Raw genomic sequence first — 23333 nt, 5'->3', positions numbered from 1 at the left:
GTGACATCAATAATATGGAAGCCAGTCTTGGTCCAATACTCAACTTCAAGTGTGAAATTTCCAATGCTTAAACACTGAAAATTTGACTCAGAATCAGATTTGTATTTGAATCAGAATTCCTTTATTTATCCCTGAAGGGAAATTCTTTTTCATACAGACATTGCACTTGCAGTATTCCCGACCACGAAAGAAAAGTGAAAGGTATAAAAATAGGTTAAACAAAATAAGATAAGTATAAATCTAAAAGTAAAGTAGTTTTTATGATGGAGAAGAAGTATGTGTGATTTTAACAAGATAATAGAGCTTATTAATGGGTATTTTGGCTTGACCTGTTGTAACAATATAATCAACTGGTGACATACATAGAGCTGGAGATGTAAAATTCAATCCATACTGTCGACCAAGACTTCTGTCGACTTTTTACAGTAACTTCTTGAGCATAGCATTTGGTCTAAAATTTATTAAGGATTTCATATTCGAAATGTGACTATACATACTATCGGCATATATTTACTTTCTTTGCACAATATAGACGTTCAAACAATGGCTTTCACGCCTAAACATAACAACGACTAAATGCAAAACATTTTGAATTTCTCCAGTTTACACAGGCTACAATGTCTGTAATTGGACTTTTTGTTTTTAGGGCCATAATATGAAAGTTTTATTTTTCCCTTAACGACGTGTTATTTTAACTTTAATAACACGAAACGTATTTTGGATAACGAAATGTCCTGATAACTAATGATTTCTTGTAACAAAGATTGTGGTGAATATTTTATTTCATTTCCATTTTAATATGATAAAGTGAAAGCTGTAGCTATTATGCTCGATGGGGGGAAAAAATGCCAATAATGTTACATCACAATGATCACATCTTGCCATGATGCCACGGCTTGTGTGGCACGGGCGATGGCATGAACAACTTATTTACAGTGGTTGCCTCAGTAACGATTGTGTCGCAAAGCATGCTGGTTTGAAATAAAATGCAAGCAGAAACACCGGAAAGATGGCCCTGAGTGAGCCAATGAGAGCACCCTATGCATTAATATCAGCCAATGGAAAGACGTTTAAGCAGCAGTCTCTTACTGCTACACACCCACATTACTTTTGTGTCAACCACTTCGCGGGAGTTGGCGCTGCAGGAGAGGTCGTCTCTTTAAAGCCTAGTAAACAACATACAGGAGACTAGAAGGTAATGCCAAGAATTTTGCATCTATATTATGATGGTAGATTTATTCTCTTTTAAGTACAATCGAAACGGTAACATCTCTGCTTAGTGTTAGACAGCGTTTTTTCCGTTCGCAGGATGAATGAGCAGCTTGTTATCGCGCTTTAACGCTAACATTAGCAAATCAACATCTCATTGCTTAACATGCATTTGGCATAGTGCTTTTTAATAAACCCCTTCTCCGTGTGACAACATATTTTAGATGAAGTTAAGTTGTATTTATGCCAAACGTTAATTTATCATGAGAATAGTGTTTATTTTTGTAACCTGCATACTGAGGCAGATAAAGGTTGTTTTTTTTCGCTATTTTCTATCGTTACGTTTGTTTTAGAGATGTGTTTTCATTTTCCAGACTCATATTTTGCAGTATTTTTGTTAATATACTGGGTAAATTTGAGACGATTAGCTTAAATGTCTTGCGTATCCATAGAAACTACGCAGAGCGCGCATCCAGCGAGATTGCCGCTCATGGAAGTTGTTATGCAACACTTGTAGAAATGGCTAATTCAGATATTATGTGTCAGTTATTATGTAATGATAGCTTCGCCCCTACTTAAATGTTTCTTTTGCTTTGCGGGCTGATTTGACCCTCCATGTTGTTCGTACAGTATTTAACTTAACTGATGATGAGGACTTTTGGGATGCTCAGGATCTAGAGTCGATTGCATTGTGTTGCTTGTGAAAATGATGAATCCTCCGCTGTTGTGTGTTTCCCAGAGCAACCATGTCTGAAAGGAAGGCAGTGATAAAAAATGCCGACATGTCGGAGGACATGCAGCAGGACGCCGTGGAGTGTGCCACACAGGCCCTGGAGAAGTACAACATCGAGAAAGATATCGCTGCTTACATCAAAAAGGTAAAACCACTGCTGACGCATCCAGCATCTTCCACTCAGTTCCATTCAGAATGAAGGTTCCCTTAATCCCACAACTGACAGTTTCTGCAGTTGCATGACTGCAACTAGTGGTGGAAAAACATTTTTCACTCTCTAACCAACCATCCCGTGCATCATTTGTGTTACACGCCAAGCCTGGTATTTGTAATTGTTTCCACTCTTCCTGAGGAAACATGTTCCTCTTGGACTGACTGTCCTGCAGAAGCTACGTGCCAACAGCTTTGTCTCCATGGTGGCATTCCCGCTCAGTTTAGGGAGGGGAGGCCATGATGTAGAATTTCCACAGAAACTGTTGGCTATAGCTGTATATTATCTTTCATGTACTCCTGAGTACAGTGCGAGTATTTACAGCTCGGGGTTGTTGGCATACTTGCCAGTGTTTTATTTTTTTAAATGAAAACTGGTTACTCATTTGTAATTTAGCTGTTAAATATTACTAAGACAGTATTTTAGCATTGTCACAATGGCCAAAATCTCAGCCTTAAGTCTTGTCACAGTAGATCATGCAGCTCAAGCTTGGGTATGTACTCCTCAAGTGTTTAGCTCTCAAAGCCTGACAAAACTGTATTTGTATTTCTACTCTGTAACATCCGTCAGTGAGGCAATATGCAGTCTTACCTTAACAGAGTGATATGTGTATGTTCTAACCTAATAAGTTGCGATTTTCAGACAAGTAAAAGCATATAATCTCACTACTTAATTGTGACATAACCTTTAAAATCATCAATGACAAAAGTGGTTTCTGCTTGTTTTTATGCTTGAACATCTACTTCAGCCTTCATCAAGTATTCTTACAGGGAGATATGTTGTAGTCTCTCATCCACAAATGTTTATACACGTGTCTTTGTCCCACACAGGAGTTTGACAAGAAATACAACCCGACCTGGCACTGCATTGTTGGGAGAAACTTTGGCAGCTACGTGACTCACGAGACCAAGCATTTCATTTACTTCTACTTGGGTCAGGTGGCCATTCTGCTGTTCAAGTCCGGCTGAGGGAACGCATTTTCCCCTGACATGAGCTGACCATACATACAAGTACTGACTGACTCGACAAAGGCACTTATCATTCCGTGGCAAGGGGCCGCTGCCTTTTTCTGTGCTGCTTTCTACTTTGTTCTGTTTTGGAAGATTAAAGAAAAAAAACGTGGCCATGTTAAAGAGATAAAACACTTGTATTTATTTTTGTCGTTACATTAGACATGTCATTTTTTTAATTAAAGCGTAGCTTTGAATCTGTCTGGGTCCAATGTCTGGTGTGGTCATTTCATTGCAGTGCTTCATCATATGCCATTTGTAACTATATCACTAGATACTGCTTATGTTAGACATATGGATAACAAAAATATTGGTAGTGTATTATCAAGACAAATGGGGAAAAAATTAAGTGGCAGCAGTCCGGACACTGCATGACACTGCCAGGAGTCACTGCATTAAGCAAGCAGCTTTTTTCAGGGGATTAACCCTGACAGTTCCGTTGAACATATTCTGTATGTTCATCTGCCAGAGAATTTCGGTACACGACACCCTAAACTTGGTAACTGTAAATTTGGTAATTAAACAAGCCCAATATACCAATTCAGCTGTGACTTCTTTTCCTACGAAACTTGAAAGCTATACACACAGACACACATCACACATGAGTCTTGAGAGGGCAAAAGGTGGTGGTACTCTTTATTACAACACATTTAGAAAACCAGCTTGTGTGGGTAGACACCATTAGACAGGCAGAAGGAAGAGTGCAGGTACCCTTTCATCTGAGGCATCTTCTTGATGAGGGGCAGGAGCTGAGCATCAACAGCTTTCTGGTCCTCCTTCCTCTGCTCTGTCAGCTGGTACTTCTGCAGACAGACACAAGGTGAGAAAAAAACTGTCAGTCAAGTAACAGTCTGGTAGTCAAGAGTCCCACTAAAATGGTCAAACAGCATTTTCTAACAATATCCAAATTAGTTCACCTCTTTCTCTGTATCAAAGATCTCTCCCTCCTGGTGACGGGGCCTCCTCAGCTTCTTCTTCTTGAAGTAGGCATCGTTCAGAGTTTTGGGGATCTTCACGCCAGAGATGTCAATTTTGGTGGCGGTGGCAATGACAAACTTCTGGTGAGCTCTGCGCAGGGGGACTCTGTTCAAAGCAAGAGGGCCTACAAGTATGTGGAAGAAAGCAAATGTTAGAAAAATTGTATAAAGATGCCCTTCATCATGTCTGACAGTGCAGCTACTTTGAATTGTGGATAATTCTGTGGATATAAGAATAAATGTTGGGTAACCAAATCAGTCATCTTTACCAGTGACAAGCAGGAGACCACTTGAGAGCTGCTTCAGGAACACCACACGCTGAAGAAACAAAAAGTATCATTAGTATAAAGCTACTAGAAAAGGAGGGGGGTTGCACATAAAGCTACTAATTACTGTACAAACCACTGTATATATATTTAGTGCTAGCCGGAACATGCAAGCATTATGTAAGGAAACCTATCCAACTCAAGTAATAAGCTCAGTACTGCAAGACATCAAATGTGCCATTTGGATAAGACAAATTGCTGTAACTCACTGTTATTCCAAGCTATTTAGACAGGAAAAAATAAACCCACTGACATGCTCCTTTTTTATTTTCTTTTTCTTCTTACTGAAAGGGCTCTTCGCTTGTCAGTTTCATGGCTAAAACATTTAGGTCAGCCACAGCTCAAAGTGTGTGTGGGCACACTTGCCTGTTTCCATAACTTGCCCATGTAGCATTTGAGAGTAGGAGGGAGAGACAATGTCTGTGGTGCTGAGGGTGCGACTGTAGTGATGTGTCCAGCAAGCTTGTTGTTTTCATATACAACAAGGATGGGCCATTTTGATACTATGAGTCCTTTGACTATGCAAAAATGATGGCGACTATCAACGGCGCTATGATTATGCTGCCAATATTTCTTTATCCAGGACAGAACAATTAGTCCACCATGATTACAATCAGTAAAACTACTGCCAGTGTCAGTGTGTCAACAATGGTGTGCTGTCAAGTGTCACAAAAAATGACATTAATAGGCTAATGTGTGGAACGGCACATTTGCTATTTCCTTTTAGACAGATCCCCTATTTACTGTATTTTGAGGATGAGTTGAGCTACCATGGGCAATGACCTAAAAATTGTTGATGAAAAATATGTTTGAGGTGTTCCAACATTTGATTTACATGTGGCAGACCATGGAAATCTATCACTGAGGTGATGAGATGATTTTATAGTCCCCAACACTAATAGCTCCGTGTGGAGTGCAACGTGAGTGTATTCACATGTACAAAAAACAAAACAAAAACAACTTGACTTGTGAAATTGTATGCATTATAAAAACCAATCACAACATCTGATGTCGACAAACATTTTAACAATTTCAGTTTGTGTAATTGCATGACAAGCCTAAGTGAGACGTTGTCAAACAAATGTTAATGTTTTGATGGTGAAAATATTGTTTTGTTTACATATGGATTTAAGATTATGTCTTCACAGATTGGCATGACCCATACATTACCAAAATCTTAGAGTTTAAGAGATAATCCTGTTTCAGTACTGAAAGAAAGATGTCCTGTCCTTAAATTTTCACATTAAAGCCTATCTTAACATTACCTCTGCATCTTGGAAGAGGCATCGACTTACATCTTCTAGAAACTTTCGACATATACCTTGTCCATTTCTGCTAATGCATGAGGACATTTATTACATTATTATGATATGGATAAGAGAAAGCTCTCACCTTTCCACGGTGGCGACCAGTGAGCAGAATGAGGACAGTTCCTGGGGTGATGGAGGATCGCAGCTTCCTCTTGTGCTGGCTGAAGGGCTTCTTCCCGTGGCTCTTCAGTTTACGAGGAACATCCTCTGTGGGGTAATAGCGGGGCTACAACAGGAATACATAATTTACAGTGTTAGTATTTTAATTCAAGGTATGCTCCAAAGATCCACTGGAACATTAACAAAAACAAAAAACAAACAAGGGCATTCATTTTCAGTTGAAAGCAAATGACACTTGTGAGTTTGACAGTGCCAGCCAATGCAACAAGCTGTAAAGGCACTGAAGTGGTACAATATCTGACATCAAAATTATGGACATCAACAGTGCTCACAGCACATTCAATAGAAAATTCTCAGTGTATGATAAGAGATATTTTATAACACCATATGTATTTTTCTAAATGTTCCTAAACTTACTTATGATTTCTATTTTTGTCCACATAATGACATTTACAGTTCTCGTATATAAATCAGAAGATCTGAAGCAATCAAAAGAATTTGCACTTTTCTTACCATCTTGCGCAGCTTGACAACGCGAGTGCCTCCATTCTTGTCTCCTCCAACAGTCTTGACAACTGTGGCCTTGACCTTCTCCTTAATCTTTTTCTCCACCTTAAACAAGGGCGAATTACAATCAACACATATTAATCTTGAATTTCCCTCAGGATCAATAAAGTATCTATCAATCTATCACACAAATGACCAATGTGATGTGCTTATAACTATATTATTCATTTTGTAAGAGGTTAGGAATCTGCCCTCACCTTGGTCTCAGTGGTCTTGGTCTTCCTCTTGTACATGGCCCTGCGGGCATACATAGCGGATCGGGAGTAACGGCCGATGCCCCGGGCCAGAACCGGGTTCCGGCTCCCATGCTTCTTCTTGGCAGATTTCTTGTCTCCCTCTGCCATCTGAAGACATGTAAAACAGAGTTAACAGCAGCAATTTTGTGATAGTATTAAATAGTTAATTTTCAATCATTTAATGCCAAAACACTATCCAACCCTTGGTTGCACCATGAATTGTACGGGGTTCTATAGTACTATAGTTTTGATACCAACAATCAAATAATTACTACGGCCTTCAAGTAAACCATGTTCTTATTGTGTACACACCGCAACGGTGGAAACATTATTCACTTGTAAGAGCAGAAAACCTCTCAACCATACTGTTACCCTAACTAATTCAGTTTATTTAAATGCATAACACCACAGCCATCTCCAATGCAGAAGCGGCATGACAAGTTACGTTAGCTAGCAGGACGAGCAGTCTCTTTTAGCTAGCCAAATGCTTTCGTTCTCAAAACGACAAGTCAGTGTTTTAAAATTAAACTTCAGCATACAACAGCAGTACTATGTGGACGAACGCCACAAACGACTAAGAACAACACGTTTCTATTGCTCAGCTAACGTTAGCTAACGTTACAGACAGCACGAAGGCTAGCCGGCGGCCTAGAACTGCCGATACAACAAACTGATATTACAGAAATATGACGGATAAATCATGGAAATAACAATGGCTAACGCACTGTCTAAACACATGGATGTCACTGCTGATGTTTGGAGACTGTATTTTTATTCTGTACGACAGATGAAAACAGATTTTATTCCTACAGTAACACGAAGGCAAGGGAGTCTTACCTTTGCTATGAAAAAAAGGCCGACATCCGGGCATGTGACGTATATAAGGACGCTGCACAGGGACGTTGACGTAATTACGTCGAGTTTCAAAGATGTGATGGTCTTTGTAGTCTTAAATATCTTTATCTTCTATTCTCAATGTAAATCAGAAATAAACGTACCATTGCAGTTGTTTTAAACGAATGACACTCCCAAAATTTTGGACAAATGTTTTATTTTTTATATTTGATGTAACAAACAAATTCATTTTTCTATAAAAAAAAAACATTAGCTGTTGTTTTTAGTCTTAAAAAATCTTAAATGTTTACATTATTAAGGCTATTATATTAAATAGTCTTACATAATCTCTGCATTAGAGCAGCAGAGCATAACATTGGTTGAGGTTTTGTTATTTTTCCCCCTGATAAGCCCACCAATGGTGGTATTTAATACCGAAAGGTGGTATTTATTATGGTAACATTTTTCTAAGCATATTGTTTTTAACATAGAGAAAACAGGAAAGGAATAATCATTAAATACAAATAAATTAAGCACAAAATATCCAGTAGAGCTAAAATAAGAACTAGTACTCTCTGTTAAATCTAAAGTCTTTGCTGTACAACACCACAATAGCATGTGCTCATATCAAAGGCTGATCACAAGAACTTCAACATAACTTCATTGTTTTTGAAAATGTATTTATTGACATTCTTGGAGGTGGAAATACAAAATCAGTTTTGCTGGACAGACATACTTTCTGGCAATACCAATCCCTCATAATGGAGTGACAGAGAACATTTTAATGCAAACATGAGAATTCATTTAAATCTTACAATAACTCAACACAAACTGTACTTAAGAGTTAATAATAAATGCTATAGGTATTAATGTTACCAAGGACCTGGCTCAGTATTTGAGGCACATGCATAAACAGTCTCTTGCACCCTGGTATGAGCATAGAAACAGATCTATAAATCATCTATAAATAGACAGACAGATGTAGCAAGAGTAATCAGTAAAAAAATTAATGTTGAGTGTTCTTTGTGTGCCAGAGAAAAACTGAGCAGCAGTGCCTCAGTGTTTTATATTGATGTGAGATATTTTCACAGTTCACAAATTCTTAATGTGTGAACTGTGTGATACAAGCAGATGGCGATGCAAGAAATTCTTCTACAGGACCTCTTCTGATACTGGCAGCTTCTTCAGTCAGCAATTTTCGAGGATGATGGCGATGCCCTGACCACCACCGATGCAGGCAGAGCCAACAGCGTACTTACCTCCTCGCCGCCTGTTGAAAAAAAAAAAAAAGGTTAATCATTCAAAGCAAGTTAATGTGCAGACATCACCCTTGATACACTGTACACATAGGCTACCTGAGCTCATGAACCAGGTGGGCAGTGATGCGTGTTCCAGATGCACCGAGAGGATGTCCAATGGCAATAGCTCCACCATTAACGTTGCTTTTCTCTGGATCCAGACCAAGGGCCTTAGCAACAGCCAGGTACTGAGGGGCAAAAGCCTCATTCACCTGAGCAAAGAAGAAGAGATCAATGACAACTTTTATTTCTGATCGAGTATTTTTTAGATTGCTGTATAGACTCATAGGTCACAGAGATTGTTTCTACACTTGTAACAAACCTCCACAAGATCCATGTCTTTAAGAGTCAGGCCGGCTTTTTTAAGAGCTTCTGTAATTGCTGGAACAGGACCTGAGATGATTTAAGAAAACCAGAAAATCTTACTGTAAAAAGCCACGTCATACACCACAACAGTTTATTTAGACATCAACTCCTTTTAATTCAAAAAGGATTAAACTGCATTTGTATAACAGTGATGGCACTCACCAATTCCCATGATGCTCGGGTCACAGCCCGACACGTGATAGGCCACAATCCTGGCCAGTGGAGTCATCTTGTGTTCATTCAACGCATCTTCACTTGCGATCACCACAGCAGCAGCACCATCAGATACACCCTGGAGATCAAGAACAGAGTGTTAAAGTTAGTAACAGAAGGCTAATCTCTTTCAGTATTTTGCAACTATGGATCTCTAAATGACACTGTAACAAGGTGTGTAGGATTGTGGTAGATTTAGGGGCAGAAATTTAATATGATGACCAGAATTATGTTTACAACAGTGTACAGTCACCTAAAACTAAAAAAGATTATGAATCAGCCTTTCATATCTACATAGGGTCCACCACATACTCCACAGAGCCTGCCACATTGCACCAAACACTCGCTTTAGGGAGGCCTTTTTGCCTTTTTTAGCGACCACCGCAGACGAGAGTGATATCAGAGGTGTGTCGCTAGCAGGTACAGTCTGCAAGCTAACCACTAGAGGCCACTAAATCCTACACACTAGACCTTTAACAAATAAAAGGAATATTTCTAATTTTTCAAGTTACAGCAACATATCATTTTCAAGGAAAAATATGAAACATTTTTATTGTATTGAAAAAAAAATAGACTGTTGTTTGACGCCCACTAGGATGATGATAAAAATAGTCAACACCTCAGACGTAAACTTACTGAGGCATTGGCAGCAGTAACAGTCCCTCCTTTCTTGAAGACAGGAGCTAGTTTGGCCATCTGTTCCAGTGTGGTCTGTGGACGGGGGTGTTCATCCTGAGCCATGGACACCTTGCCTTTTTTAGCTTTCACATCAATGGGAGCAATTTCTGCCGTGTAGTAACCAGCCTCATGAGCTGTAGTTAGAAAGAAGTTAGAATTTAACTATTAAGAATGAGCTTGTCTTGAGCAGAAAAGTTAACTTCTTAACTGCAAAAATACTAGCATTTCTTTTGAAAAGCAATACACTTACTACGTGCAAGGTGAGCAGACCATGAAATATTTCAAAGAAAATGAAGCCTGTCTTACCTGCCTTCCATCTTTGTTGTGTCTGATATGCATAGTTGTCACAGTCTTCTCGTGTGATCTGGTATTTCTCTGCCAGGTTTTCTGCTGTGATGCCCATTGGAATTTTGACATGCAGGTCAGTCAGACCTGCCCACAAGGTGTCTTCCAGCTGTCAAACACACGAGGAGAGGTTTTATTTTCCTGTCAAAAACTTCTGTAGTTTAATTAAAAGCTGTGTTTATGGTCATCACATGGCTTCATGTACATTTGCTTGTTTGTCTTTTTCACAGTTTTACAGTTTTTCCAATATCCAATATGTTGCTCTTTGCCAACCCATTTTGGCCAAACTCCAGTGGCCATACATGCACATATATATTTTCCACATAATTGCAAAGATCTTCTCTAGTCTCTCCAGGAGTGGAATTAACATATTAATACACCTGCTCTTATCGTGATGGCCCACTGGCAGAGCCAGACAGACAATTTCTGATGACCATGCCAATATCATCGTGCTTCCCTAGTTCACAGATTAGAAAGAAAAGAGAAAATCAACCAGAAGCCAACCTTTAGATCGAAGCCAAACTTTGTACCAAATCGTATGTTGCGAACGGCATAGGGGGCCTGGCTCATGCTCTCCGAGCCTCCACACAGGACCACCTCTGAATCCCTGAGACAAATCTCCTACAAACACACAATGTAACAGATTTTAGTTTGGGGCAACAAGACAAACAATAAAGCACATTATGTTTAGTTGATATATGTGAAATATTGTACTACTAAATTGTGAACACTGCTCTTTGTGATATATCTTTGTTCTCCACTTAAACACTCAGTCATTACTTTGTTAAGTATACTACAGAAACATCTCAATAATAACATCTATCTTCAAGAAGCTCAAAATGATTACTATTTAGTGACATTGTCAGAAATGTGTTATTTCAATCCTATGTTTATTACAGAGGTCATAATAAAGGTGGTGCCATACTGGACTACACTGAGTGTCAGAAGTTTTGCACACCATTTTCACACGGGAAAGGGAGGTAGAAGATTAGAAACAGCTTTAAATATAATGCAATCCAGTATGACACCATCACTATGACACATAATTTAATTAACCACTCTATGAAATGTCTTTTAGGCATCATAAAAGTAGACTTTATGATATAACAGTTCTATTGCATTTCATTAGGATGTACAGGTGGAGCAAATAAAGTGGCCACTGAGTGTACAACCCTATGCTTTAGTAATATTGTGTTTCTGCTACAGTGTTTTTTGTTCTTGGTGGAGTGCTTACCTGAGCACCATTGATGATGGACTGGAAACCAGAACCACACAGTCTGTTCACAGTGAGAGCAGGTACTGGGATGGGAACACCACACCTCAGACCCACATGACGAGCAATGTAGGGTGCATCAGCTGAGCTCTGAATTTGGGGTGGAATGAAAAGGTGAGGTACATTAGTCAACACACAAATAAGCACGGGTATTGTCATGTAATTGTAGTTGTGAGAGGTTTTGTTGATCTGTTGGATTTTCGGTACCTGCATAACATTTCCCATGATGACACTGTTTACAAGTTCTGGGGCTACACCACCTGCAGCAAGGGCCGCTTTGGCTGCATGCTCAGCCAGGTCTGTTGCACTGTGATCCTTCAGCACGCCACCATAGGTACCGAATGGAGTGCGCTTGGCAGCTACAATAAATACACCTGCAAAGAAACTGCAATTGTAGGACAGCGACAAGGACTTCAAACCACCCAACACTGTGCTACAGGCTGATCACAGCATCAGGAGGCACAGCAGAGATAGCTGACACAGCCAGTGCACTGAGATGCAGAAGATAAAGACACAGTATAAAGACGAAACAAACATCAAATTAGACTGAACAGACAAGATGAGCAGCTACTTTTGGATTTCCATCCTTAAGGTAGCATACACCTCTTTCGCTCACACAGGCATATACAGATTATGTAAGTGACATATTTTGGAGAAATTATGTCTGTTGACTTAAAAGCTTTATGAAAATGCAATCACAATTGGTGCATACTGAATCAGGCATGCAGTGTATGTTTTTAACTGGCAAATTAAAGGTGTTACATTAACATGTACAAAACTGTTTAATAAACAAATAACATTTTTTAATCTTTTGCAACTTGCTTTATGTGCAAATCCTTAAAAATTAATTTTTCTCTAAACCAGAACTGATTTAAAAAAACATGCAAAGTTTTATCGCACACACGTTTTTCATAATAGTCAGTAGTGGTACATAACAAATGGCCTGATACTTGTTGTTGAAATGCTGCATTGCATGTCATTAAGTTTATAATCAGACTTTGAACTGTTGACTGCCCTCTAGTGGTGTCAGGATGGGCATGATGCCCTTCATTTGGTTTTGACTAAGTAACACCTGACTTGTGTTGAAGTAGGTAGTAGATTTGATAAAGTCTAAACAGTGAAAAATAAATACATTTATTTCAATTCCATTTTTGAGCTATTTTACCTTTGTCCAGAGGGTATCGTACATTTTACTTCCCTGAACTTGACTGACATCTTTATTACAACTACTTACTTTTTGAGTGAGAATCTTTAATAATGTGGTTTTACTACTTTTACTGCCGTAAGCACTTTGAGTCCTTCCCAAACCCCGTAGTTAAGTGAAATTATCTAAAATAAGCACAAATCAGCACTCAAATGTATCGACAGGTGGGGCTGCAATCGTGACAATATTTTGTCACCTTTCACCTACTTTCCGGTGACGTGACTTCAAACAAAGTTGCAAATCTTTGCTAACGTTCATATTTACATAAAGTCGTAATGGTAAGGTAATCAATGATACTACACTGAAACACAAACAGAAAAAATGTAGCTCTAACAATCTCAATTATGATAGTAGCTCAGCTACAGCTCACAAGCATGCATGCTTCCCTGTTGGCGTCCAGCTGAGCAGAAATGTGTTTGTTTACCTCTGAGAAGCGCCATGATGCCGATTCAACAAACCACCGCTGTCAGGATCAAACTGTTCGACCGAAATACTCTTGTAGCTCTCTGACTCAGTCAGTAGTCATGAGGCTTGTTCGAGATGGACGAGAGCAGACTGCAGCAGCAAAGACAAATAGCTGCGGTCAAGTTGGACAATTTTCAACTCTTTCCGGTCTGTACAGGAAGAAACAATCACAAGACCTGATGCCGCTTTACTAAAATTGTCATCAGATACATCGTATATCAGTTTGCACATAATCTTCTTTTATTACAAGGCATCTCATTAAAATGACATACAAGCTTTCCGTGATTTCTGTAAATGGCTTAAACCCAATTTTACATGATTACCTTTCAACATTTGTATCATACCTATTAGGTATATGTATTTAGTCTCTCTGACTACTAAAAGTCGGAATCACAAACATGTAAGAGAATAAACTTTCAAAATAAGAAAAATAAAACCAAAATCTCTCCAATTCAACAAAAATAAAAAGAAACTGTGACTCTGTGACCTTTCGCCTACATTATGCAGTCGGTACTTTTGACTCGTCAAGTAAGATTCAACAGAATCTACTACATATACATTTATGTCTGCTACATATACATTTAAAGACAGACATTATTAAAACGCTAAAAACCAACCACATTCTTGTTTGTGTATACGTAGTGTATTAAATTTAGCTCGTTTTTTCATTTAATTATTACAAAAATACTCGAAAATGCGATCGTGAAACTGTGAGCGAGGCCGTTCCGCAACGTCATTTTCGCGCGACACGTCTGTCATTTATAGGGGACAAGCGAGGTGATCCGAGCCTACATGTGAACATTTAGCTTAGCGTGACCCTGAATTGGACTTTAATGTGAAACAACACACAGGAGAAACATGTCTACGGCTTTGTCGCGCTGCCTCTGCCGGGTTTTATCCCGACATAGCGCTCCGTCAAGGTCTGTGTTTATAATACGATATAAACTATCTCTTGTGGCTAATGAGATGCTAATCAGCTACCTAAAGCTAACACGGCTAAGGTTATTCAGTGTCTTACAAAAATGCTGCTGAATCTGTTCTGTCGTTAACAAACGCTAAAGAATTCTGTTTGATGTGTTTTTGCAGCTTCATGTTAGGAGAAAATCACAGTCCTTGGTTTGCACCAGTGATGACATTTAAAACATCTGCTCCACTGAGGTATGATCAAGATTGGATATTACATCAACTGCCCCCAGGACCCACGACGACACGGACGGCAAAACCTTACATTTAGGAGGCTGAAATGAGTGATATTTTTGTTTAATAAATGATCCATCAGCTAGCTGAGAATCAAAACTGTCAAATTTGTGTTGATAAACGACATCAGAGCCTGGTGTATCCAGTCTTCATTTACACATCGCTTTAAGTCAACTCAGAAAACTCAATTAAAAGCGCAAAGTCAGCTGATGTTACCACCCAGGCTAACTTGTAATCTATCTAGACGATGTTGAATTTGTGTTACATTAATGTATTCCCAAGATCTATTTCAAAATATAACTACTTCTTCTGGTTGAATATGTTCACATAGACTTGTACTTTGTGTTTTAGAGCGGAGCCCAAAAAGAAGAAGAAAGTGGACCCCAGAAGGGAGCAGATACTGAGAGACAGGCTGAGAAAGAGGCTGAAAAAGCTGGAGAAAGTTCCGCCCGAGCTTATCCCAATTGAGGACTTCATCACTCCGACCAAATTCTTCGATGAAACAAGGTACACCTCATTTTGCTGTTGTCCACATGGTATGTAAACAGGTTAGGCTTGTGTTAAGGCACTGTAAACCTGTCTACAGTGCTGGTAACTGGTATGGTAGCATACGTTAAAGAAAAGCCTAAATGTTTTGTGAATTTCTTTATAGGATAACAGCAGCCACATCCTTTATGTCTTGATGCGTTTAGATCGAATGTCAAATGTGGCCTCACTTCTCAGCTATATTGCTGATAGGAAGTGGTGTCAAATTCCTCTTGCACAGTTAGCCGCAATATATACCGCAACTCTTGCTGAACGAGACCGCAACAAATTCCCTATCGGTTGTTTCAAACAGTAATTTAAACACAGTCTTTTATCATTTAACTCCCAGACATTAAAACAGCAAAGGACTTGGTCAACATTAAAATGATTATGTTACAGTGAGTCTGAAGTTCTCTAAATTGGTGTTTATTGTTCTCTTACAAAGGGAACGCCCTGCACCAAGGCTGTCATTTGAAGAAAGCGAGCGTCGAGCCGCACTGCTGAAGAAGTGGAGTCAATATAAACAGGTCAGCACTTACGTATCACACCTCCATCACTTAAGCTTTTCTAGAAAATATTTCTTCTGACCCCTGCTGTTCTTGTGCATTATTGGGCTAAATTTAATGTGCTTGTCTGTTCTTGCAGAAGCAGCACTTAGATGAAGTGCAGGCTATTGAAGTTGCTTTAGAAGCGCAGAGGGAGGCGCTCGAAGAGCTGAAATTAGAGTCTGAGGAGCTGTACCAAGCAGCACTGAAGCCAGACCCCCTTCTCTTTCCCTTCACTCATCAAGGTCCCACCTACACACCGCCAAACCCCAAATACTACGCACCCGATGGGAAGTACAGAGACATCACTAAAGTTTATACACAGTGATGAACAAGGAACAGTTGTAGGTGCAGCCTGAGTGTATTGTCATTTATTTAGTGTGTGTCCTTGTATGTAAATGATTCAAGAAGCCAAGATGCAGCCCTCTGTGGGTATGAAGGACACTTTTTTTTCCTTCCTTGAATTGTACAGCCAGCGGTTTTTTTTTTTTTCCTCAACAACATTCATGAAAATGTTCACATTGACATCTCTGTATAAAACACAACGAAGAATGGATAATAAAAATGTACTTTTTTTTTAAATTGGATGAATTTTTTCAGAATAATTTCAAGTAGGCGTGAAGCCGCTGATGCACAACTCTGTATGGGTTAAAACTCTGAATCTGAATTCTGTCATATTAACACATCAATATTATATATAATCTGCATCACCAAAAATAGCACATTTACCACAGTTGAAGACAGATCATGTATTGTAATTCAGAAATATTGACAGGCTTATTAGGTCAAACTTACCCGTATAATGATAACAGAATCATTACAAAGTGTGAAGACACTGAAGTCCAGCATCAACCCATATTAAAAGATGCACAACATATCATTCATTACTATGGAGTAAACACAACATGTGCATTGAATGATTTGACCAAATATTGCCCTTTCCTTACACTAAACAAGGCAATTACTCTTAAAACTCATTTACAGTCTGTGAGTGCGGTTTGGTGTTTTGGAGAATTAAAGATTTATGATCAGCACAAAAACACTGCCTTTGCAGAAATTATGGTGTAATTCACTGAATGAATAGATGCTGTCATCCTCACCATTAACCACTACATGTTGTGCTACCACTGTTATACACACCTGTTTTCATACAGCAGTACTCACTGAATACAGTATGAGATGGTAATAAATGATGACCGGTCTCTCCAGCATGTGATAAAATGATTTCAGTGGGTCCATTAAGCCAGAAGAATCTCAAAATTTCATTTACTTTGCCTTGGCTGCCACCAAACAGACACAGCCAATAGAGAGAGTTCAGGAGTCCTGAGGCTTTTCCTGGTTCAGGGGCACGTGCCAGTCTCTGGGAGGGTGTTGCCTCAATTTCCACACTGGAGTGAACTTTCTCTGCTCTGCCACTCGGTTCCTCTCACTGATCTGCAAGTCCTCCTGCAGTACAGATGGAATACATACAAACTGGCTGATTGTATGTTCAAGACATCTTTTTTTCCTGCGTTTACATGTATTCTTTAGGACATTCAGATACCCTGGATTGTGTCAAAAAGAAATGAGGTCTTTAAACAGCAGCTGTACCTTGGCTGCAGCACTTCTGTGTTTCTCCCACTCCTTGCAGTTGTGGTAGTCCTCCTTCCACTGCTGACAGGATGGGGTGGTACCATACGTGTAATAATGGTGAAAACGATGATACAAGCTTTTGCAATGTCTGAATTCACTCCAATAGTCCTCACAGGGCCGAGGTGTCTGTACAAACAAAGGGAGGAATCATCACCAAACGTGTACAAATTATATTTTACATTTCTGTGAACTGACTGACTATGAACTGATTAACAGACAGACACTGTTATATAAAACTGTACTAGGAAAATAAGCCTTGTAAACTGACTTTGGGAAAACATTACTTGTAACCGGAAACACCTGGCATTAAATCAAAATGATCAGCATCAATCAGCAATCGTTTCATACTAAAGAGTTATGAAAGTATTTTAACGTTAACGTTTAAAGTTAACACTGTTATACAATTTACTTAGCTTGAGTGAGAGGAGAAAAAGAAAACATACATTGTCTCACAGCACCTCCGTGAGGTCGCTATGATTTAGTTGAATGTCAGTATGCACAGTCGCTGACCGGGCGTTACACGTTTTTTTAAATTATTTTGGATCGTGTTTTTATCTTTAACCTGCAAATTTAAAACTTAAATCATGATGCAGATAAGTGCCTGAGGGTTTATACTAAAGCCCTCGGTTAATTTGACATTGCTTTTTGCTAGGTAAGGCTACTTGCATCGCTAACTAATCACCTTGTCAACTATCTGGCTCAAATTTGGTTCTCTTCACTGCCTCTCAATATTATCCAAACCAAAGCAGATGAAATGAAATCAGGACATTTTCAAGAACGCAATGTATTTGTTATTTGGTACGTTACCCTCCACGATGTTTTCCAAGACTGGTCCATTGCTAGCTGTGCTAATCTGAGCAGGGACACTTCCGGCTCAATTTCATTTCACAATAAAAGCGATAGCACGCAAATTTTAAGCAGACATTGCAGCAAACTTGAAAATGAAAGAGTGCGAGTTTGCATCATTGAAGGTGAGCACACTAACTAAACATTTCACAGTTTACACACATAATTTATTTAGGATAGCTCTTCCATCAGATATTAGTGATATAGTAAGTATTACTATCTGAAATTTTATCCATATCATTACACTGTGTCTGCTTAAAAGTGGTAAACCAACCAATCGTCCACTTATTCCTAAATTGATGTGTGCAACGCCATTCAAGAAAAATGCCATCGACACAGAAACATCCTATTATTCCAGTCTTCTCTGATGTTTTCACATGCATGATTGGACGTGATGCAAAAAATAATCATGAGCTACAATTAATGTCAAAAAAAGTTCTTTATTTGTCTATAAATAAACCAGGAAAAAAAATGAAAAAAACAAATTATTCCTATAATAAAAAAAAACCCAAACTCACAATATTTATAATTAAGAGCAAAAGTATAGAGATTTTTTTGCTCCCATTTTATCATAAGAACAGGACTCTGAATAATAGTTTATTTAAAGTGAAGTGTAAGAATCCAACAGTTATGGAAAAAGGGGGAATATTCTTTAAGTCAAAGTTAATTCAAAGCTAATATCAATACTTCACTTCTGGCTAGGCTCAGATCAATAACTCAGGACACCAACACCAAATAACAAATCATGGCAATCATTCATATAGCTCAGCTTTAGTTGAGCAAAATACTACTGTCAGAGTTTTAATTACATATAATCCCAATTCAACAGCAATACTCTCACTCCAAAAGAGAGGCAAAATTCCAGTGCATCTGGAAGACAGTTTTTTACTTTGCTGTTGAAGGTGACAATAGGTATTGTGGGCCGGTGCCAGACTCTCCAAATGAAATCCCTCAAGGTTTTCTGCCCTTCTTGCGTAGTGACTGTCCTTGTCCAGAGAAGGCTATGAATCTGTTCAAGGCATCATCCTGAGAGGAATGAAAAGAGGTTTAAAACTAGTTAAAACTGGAAAATTATACCATGAGTGACATATGAAAATATGTTTTAAGAGGATTCAACAGACATCACTACAATGAATCACACAGTACAAAACTTTTGGTTCACCTGCTATAGAAAAGGGCTGAAGTGGAAAAGAGTGTGTGGTTAATAAAATACTGAAAATACAGCCCAGTTTAATATTTACAAACATATGAGAAAATCCTTCGCATTTCTTACATCATCCACCAATTTCCTGGGCTGAGGCTTCGAGTTCCTTATGAAGGTGATCCTGCCAATTTTGAAGTCATAGTTGGGGATGCCTCTGTGTGATGAAATATTATGTTAGGAATTTATACCCAAGACTCAGCTCTGGTAGAATGAAACAGGAGTCAGACAAGATTTCTACTCAGTGTGAAACCATCTTATGAATAACATGTCACATTGTGCAAACAGACATCCTACATATCCAGCCATCAGGCACCGAAAACAGAGGTGAATCTGCTAATACATTTTTGCAGCTGGTTGAACTGCCAAACTATGAATTACATCTGGTAAAAGCAGGGTAACCACATCAAGTGACAGCACAAGTCAACATCTGTCCTGGGGAAAGGCCAGATGTTGTCCAAAGATAGAAAAATCAAAATGTTGTTGACACAGTTTTGCTTTGGCAGTGACAGCTGCCAGCCCTTTGTCAAAATCTGCTTCACCGCACCACACTATAAGTCCAAGTCACCAACCAACCTACAAAACTACTTGTGGAATATTTAGTCATACCCAAGAAATACAGTTTCAGATATTTAAAGAGTAAAAAAAAAGTCTTAACCATTGACTACAACACCCCAGTTACAATCTGATCATGGACCTTTGTTGCATATAATCCCCTGGATCTCTCCCCCTGCTTCCTGTCTGTTAAAGGCATAACATGCGTAGATAGATAGAGATTACAACAGTGCAAAGTTATCATGTTGAATAGTTAAACATGGGGCTATAACATTTCATTGTTTGGCCTTTTTATTTCTACAGGTTTAAAATAATGAACTTTTCACCTTTTGATGTCACTTGGGCCGAGAGGGGCAGGGCTGGGCTCAATCCCTTTCGTTTTACCATCCAAACGATTGCCAGAGCCAGTGAAAGCCTGAGGATATGAAACCGATTAGAAGTCACATTAGCTCCAACAGTCCCAGATGTCATGAAGGCATTTATTTGTCTCTAGACCACAACATTTACTTACTCTGAATCCCATGTCCATGTCAGCATAGCTGCTGGGATCTCCTTCTTCCTCCTGTGAAGAAATTTGTTTTATCATAGTGTTCAGAGCAAAAAATGTTTGGGTGTCTTTAGGGTTTAGTCCTTACTGTTGGTTCTTCCTGGTGCTGGGGTCGTTCGGGCTCTTTATAACCCAAAGGAGCATCAAAATCCACCTGAAAAACGGAGTCACAACACACTCAACCAGGAGAACGGGACAGAATAGCAAATCCTTGTCTGTGATAATACAGAGTGTGTGTCTTACATTCATATCGCACTCAATGATGGATACCGCTTTATCTGGCTTGGTCTCCATTACTCGCAGCTCATATATCTGAACCAAACACACAGATAACATCAGCAACAGTACTTGTTATAGAGAAACTGAGTAGCCAAAACATATTCACATCTTAGTCCAACCTGAATACAGACTTACTTTTTCATTGTAGTTAATAGCTATGACATCACCAGTTGTCAAGCAGGCAAAGTTTCTCAATGCATTCTCCAGTCTATAATAAAAAAAAACCCACCAACTTAGTTAAGCCTTTGTTAAACACAAAATGTGTAAAATGTCAGTTTCATGATCCTGACTGATATTTCTTACACTGCTTTGGGGTTTGTAATGTCCAGGAAGTCTGGACTCTGTGGCTGGAACTTTGAGTAAGTGGCCACCATAAGGTTAACACTTTCCACTTGGACGAGGCCACCTTCTTCCAGAAGGAGATTCTGCATCATCTGTAAATTAAATAATGCAAATATTGGTGCTGCATTTACTTATACTTACTTAAAGTGGCTTTAAAAGCAGACAAACACATTGCAGATACAATAAGTTAGACTCTATCTCATCTCGGTCACTCAAAATCACATCCATCATTTTCTCAGTTACTAAAGGTTTTTTAGATAGACAGATAGATACTTTATTGATCCCAACGGAAATTCAATAAAAGTTTGTCTCGTAAGTTTAACGAGGACACGGGTGTCACCCTGCGTCCTTATTTTCCTTACTCATCAGTTTAAGGCATTTTATCGACTACATTTTCCATAAACTTTATTGATTTAAAATTGAGACTTTCACTTCTTCTTGCATTAAAAATCAACACACTGTAATTATCCTTATTTTACTTAAGCACTCTCCCACTGGCAACAACAGATAATTCAATGTCTGACACATTAGACACTCACCCAGTGTGGCAGGTAGCAGATTCCCTCATCTGCCACAAACTCCAGAACACCACAGTGTGTCATTCTGTCTGAGTTCTTGTTGGTCAGCTTGAACAGCATTGGATAAGTGATATTAAGCCTGCCTGTGCAAGGAAAATGAGGAGAAAGGTAACAATCATGGAAGGTTCATTCAGAACTTTTATAATGAAGAGGTGCTGAATTTAACTTCCACTTACTGAGCTGGTCAAGAGCTGAAGGTGGCATTATTACTGAGAGAAAAAAATAAGTTGAGATTATTACTATTAACAACAAACAAGATCAGATAAACACCTTCCTGTCAGTTAAAAGTTTCCAAACACATCAGGCACTAAAATGAATTAAACTCAACATTTTTTTTCACTTTATTATGAGTGAACTGAGACAACCTAGAAAGAAAGTGTGAGCTTGATCACTCTCTGAATCAGCTGTGGCTGACAACATACTCAGAAATCTAACTTTGAAAGCACCCTATGACAAAAAAACGAAAACCATTTTTATTCACGAGAATTACAAAGAAACTACTAGAAAAATGTTTTCTTTCAAAAGAGTGGCGTAGACTCAAAACTGTTCCCAATTTACAAGAAACTCTGGCGAACAGCATCTCCTGAGTCTTAATCAAAAATGCCAAAACAGAAATGCTTACTTTTGCCTCCTTTCTCGACATCGGAGCGGTCGTTTGGACCTGCCAGCATGGACACCGAGTAGCAGCGGTACTGAGTGGAAAAACGGTTCTGAAATCCCCGGGACATCGGGTGGTCGAATACGTGGAAGGAAAACTGTGAAACAAACAATATCATATTATTAAAATAAAAGTAGCTAAGATTATTTTAAGTGATTTGCTGACATCTATGTAGGACTGTAAGTCCATCATGACAGGGCACCTTTCTGATGCTGTCGTGTTGTTGTTAGCTGCTCGCTAGCTAAATGGCTCCAAGTTGGGTCTGTTTTTCTATAAACTGTATGTAACGTCGACTTCGGACTAAATCAAAGTGCTACTCACCATGTCGACTGTTTGGGTCTTTGGTAGTCAAACGACTCAAAATCAAACCAAAATGTCTGTTTCTGTTTTCTTATTCGAAAATTTGCATATGAGCTGCGAGATCCACTGTTGTCTTCCGCTTCTTCCGGAAGTGTACGACCTGAGCAGAGCTGACAGTAGGATGTGACGACACGTTATACATTAGCCAATCACGGCAGTCCATTGAAATTATTTTCTAATTCTTCATTCAATGTAAATTCCTGGAAGGATCATGAACTTTCAAATTAAAACGACTTCCACTTTGACTTCTCTCAATATTAAAAATGAAAAGCAATATATTCTATTATTTTAATGAGATATTCCAACGGTATTAAATTTTAGTGCTCACAAGAGATTTTTAAATAACTGTCAAAAAAGAAGAAGGAACATTCTGACATTTACTCCCTTGCATGAGTCAAAAGCCAAAAAACACCTAAAACTATCTGATATCCACTACAGGGTTTATTAGCAGTTTAGGAACTTTCAGCTGCACAGTTAGCTTAGTCTTCAGTTATCAGTCACTCAGCCATTTAAGCAACATGGATGTAAACTCTTTTTTGTGCTTAGAAAAATTAAATCTTAAGATGTTGTTAGCATACTTAATAAGTAACTCCACTGCATCAGTAACGCAGACTATCTGTTGAACATTATATATATTTTCACACCCTAGCTGAGTTAGGCTGATGAATACTCCTAATGCTTAGTAAATAGGGC

At 38.8% G+C, this 23333-nt stretch overlaps 6 protein-coding genes and 1 non-coding gene across 7 annotated transcripts; 2 read left to right on the top strand and 5 right to left on the bottom strand.

The window, feature by feature from the left end:
* Positions 1–1045: 1045 nt before the first annotated feature.
* On the top strand, positions 1046–3364 carry dynll1 (dynein, light chain, LC8-type 1). Its single transcript, XM_046387964.1, has 3 exons — positions 1046–1195; positions 1949–2087; positions 2984–3364. Exons 2-3 carry the CDS (start codon positions 1956–1958, stop codon positions 3119–3121), a joined length of 270 nt encoding a protein of 89 aa, XP_046243920.1. The 5' UTR covers positions 1046–1195; positions 1949–1955; the 3' UTR covers positions 3122–3364.
* Positions 3365–3785: 421 nt separating this feature from the next.
* rpl6 (ribosomal protein L6) lies at positions 3786–6830 on the bottom strand. Its single transcript, XM_046387963.1, has 6 exons — positions 6661–6830; positions 6410–6508; positions 5859–6002; positions 4410–4458; positions 4081–4265; positions 3786–3966 (listed from the first exon to the last, which is right to left on the bottom strand). Exons 1-6 carry the CDS (start codon positions 6805–6807, stop codon positions 3814–3816), a joined length of 777 nt encoding a protein of 258 aa, XP_046243919.1. The 5' UTR covers positions 6808–6830; the 3' UTR covers positions 3786–3813.
* A 1366-nt stretch (positions 6831–8196) lies between these two features.
* acaa2 (acetyl-CoA acyltransferase 2) lies at positions 8197–13534 on the bottom strand. The gene is made up of 10 exons (XM_046387959.1): positions 13335–13534; positions 11914–12080; positions 11668–11796; positions 10938–11054; positions 10395–10542; positions 10047–10222; positions 9360–9489; positions 9154–9224; positions 8889–9043; positions 8197–8803 (listed from the first exon to the last, which is right to left on the bottom strand). The coding sequence occupies exons 1-10, from the start codon at positions 13348–13350 to the stop codon at positions 8722–8724; spliced, it is 1191 nt and encodes a 396-aa protein (XP_046243915.1). The 5' UTR covers positions 13351–13534; the 3' UTR covers positions 8197–8721.
* A 597-nt stretch (positions 13535–14131) lies between these two features.
* mrpl40 (mitochondrial ribosomal protein L40) lies at positions 14132–16224 on the top strand. The gene is made up of 5 exons (XM_046387957.1): positions 14132–14295; positions 14462–14533; positions 14924–15079; positions 15543–15624; positions 15743–16224. Exons 1-5 carry the CDS (start codon positions 14234–14236, stop codon positions 15968–15970), a joined length of 600 nt encoding a protein of 199 aa, XP_046243913.1. The 5' UTR covers positions 14132–14233; the 3' UTR covers positions 15971–16224.
* On the bottom strand, positions 15988–18236 carry c4h22orf39 (chromosome 4 C22orf39 homolog). The gene is made up of 3 exons (XM_046387958.1): positions 18082–18236; positions 17233–17400; positions 15988–17088 (listed from the first exon to the last, which is right to left on the bottom strand). The coding sequence occupies exons 1-3, from the start codon at positions 18109–18111 to the stop codon at positions 16957–16959; spliced, it is 330 nt and encodes a 109-aa protein (XP_046243914.1). The 5' UTR covers positions 18112–18236; the 3' UTR covers positions 15988–16956.
* Positions 18237–18895: 659 nt separating this feature from the next.
* ufd1l (ubiquitin recognition factor in ER associated degradation 1) lies at positions 18896–22761 on the bottom strand. Its single transcript, XM_046387955.1, has 12 exons — positions 22602–22761; positions 22245–22377; positions 21799–21831; positions 21584–21705; positions 21006–21136; positions 20838–20910; positions 20667–20735; positions 20512–20577; positions 20388–20438; positions 20203–20291; positions 19394–19478; positions 18896–19146 (listed from the first exon to the last, which is right to left on the bottom strand). Exons 1-12 carry the CDS (start codon positions 22602–22604, stop codon positions 19072–19074), a joined length of 930 nt encoding a protein of 309 aa, XP_046243911.1. The 5' UTR covers positions 22605–22761; the 3' UTR covers positions 18896–19071.
* On the bottom strand, positions 21209–21423 carry LOC124058609. The gene has a single exon (XR_006843272.1). It is a non-coding gene; the product is annotated as a U12 minor spliceosomal RNA (small nuclear RNA).
* Positions 22762–23333: the final 572 nt, after the last annotated feature.

This window comes from Scatophagus argus, chromosome 4 (genome assembly GCF_020382885.2).
Source record: "Scatophagus argus isolate fScaArg1 chromosome 4, fScaArg1.pri, whole genome shotgun sequence".
NCBI classification, from domain to species: Eukaryota; Metazoa; Chordata; class Actinopteri; family Scatophagidae; genus Scatophagus; species Scatophagus argus.
Note: the sequence above shows the minus strand (reverse complement) of the source record. Positions and strands in the feature narration are given on the sequence as shown.

Bases quoted from the DNA above. Each gene is read 5' to 3' on its own strand.
- mrpl40 (XM_046387957.1), top strand. From the start codon at position 14,234: ATGTCTACGGCTTTGTCGCGCTGCCTCTGCCGGGTTTTATCCCGACAT. The intron at 14,296-14,461 runs GTCTGTGTTTAT...GTGTTTTTGCAG, and splicing joins CGACATAGCGCTCCGTCAAG to CTTCATGTTAGGAGAAAATC. The intron at 15,625-15,742 runs GTCAGCACTTAC...CTGTTCTTGCAG, and splicing joins AGTGGAGTCAATATAAACAG to AAGCAGCACTTAGATGAAGT.
- ufd1l (XM_046387955.1), bottom strand. The intron at 20,736-20,837 runs GTAAGTCTGTAT...TGTTTGGTTCAG, and splicing joins CTATTAACTACAATGAAAAA to ATATATGAGCTGCGAGTAAT. The intron at 19,147-19,393 runs GTAAGAAATGCG...CATTCCTCTCAG, and splicing joins CCAGGAAATTGGTGGATGAT to GATGATGCCTTGAACAGATT.
- dynll1 (XM_046387964.1), top strand. From the start codon at position 1,956: ATGTCTGAAAGGAAGGCAGTGATAAAAAATGCCGACATGTCGGAGGAC. The intron at 2,088-2,983 runs GTAAAACCACTG...TGTCCCACACAG, and splicing joins TCGCTGCTTACATCAAAAAG to GAGTTTGACAAGAAATACAA.
- rpl6 (XM_046387963.1), bottom strand. From the start codon at position 6,807: ATGGCAGAGGGAGACAAGAAATCTGCCAAGAAGAAGCATGGGAGCCGG. The intron at 4,459-5,858 runs GTGAGAGCTTTC...TTGTTTCTTCAG, and splicing joins CTGGTCGCCACCGTGGAAAG to CGTGTGGTGTTCCTGAAGCA. The intron at 3,967-4,080 runs GTGAACTAATTT...GTCTGTCTGCAG, and splicing joins TCTTTGATACAGAGAAAGAG to AAGTACCAGCTGACAGAGCA.
- acaa2 (XM_046387959.1), bottom strand. The intron at 9,225-9,359 runs GTGAGTGCCATC...AAATCATCTCAG, and splicing joins CCCGAGCATCATGGGAATTG to GTCCTGTTCCAGCAATTACA. The intron at 9,044-9,153 runs GTTTGTTACAAG...TTCTTTGCTCAG, and splicing joins AAGACATGGATCTTGTGGAG to GTGAATGAGGCTTTTGCCCC.
- c4h22orf39 (XM_046387958.1), bottom strand. From the start codon at position 18,111: ATGGACCAGTCTTGGAAAACATCGTGGAGG. The intron at 17,401-18,081 runs GTAACGTACCAA...TTGTTTGTACAG, and splicing joins CTTGGAAAACATCGTGGAGG to ACACCTCGGCCCTGTGAGGA. The intron at 17,089-17,232 runs GTACAGCTGCTG...TCTGTACTGCAG, and splicing joins ACAGAAGTGCTGCAGCCAAG to GAGGACTTGCAGATCAGTGA.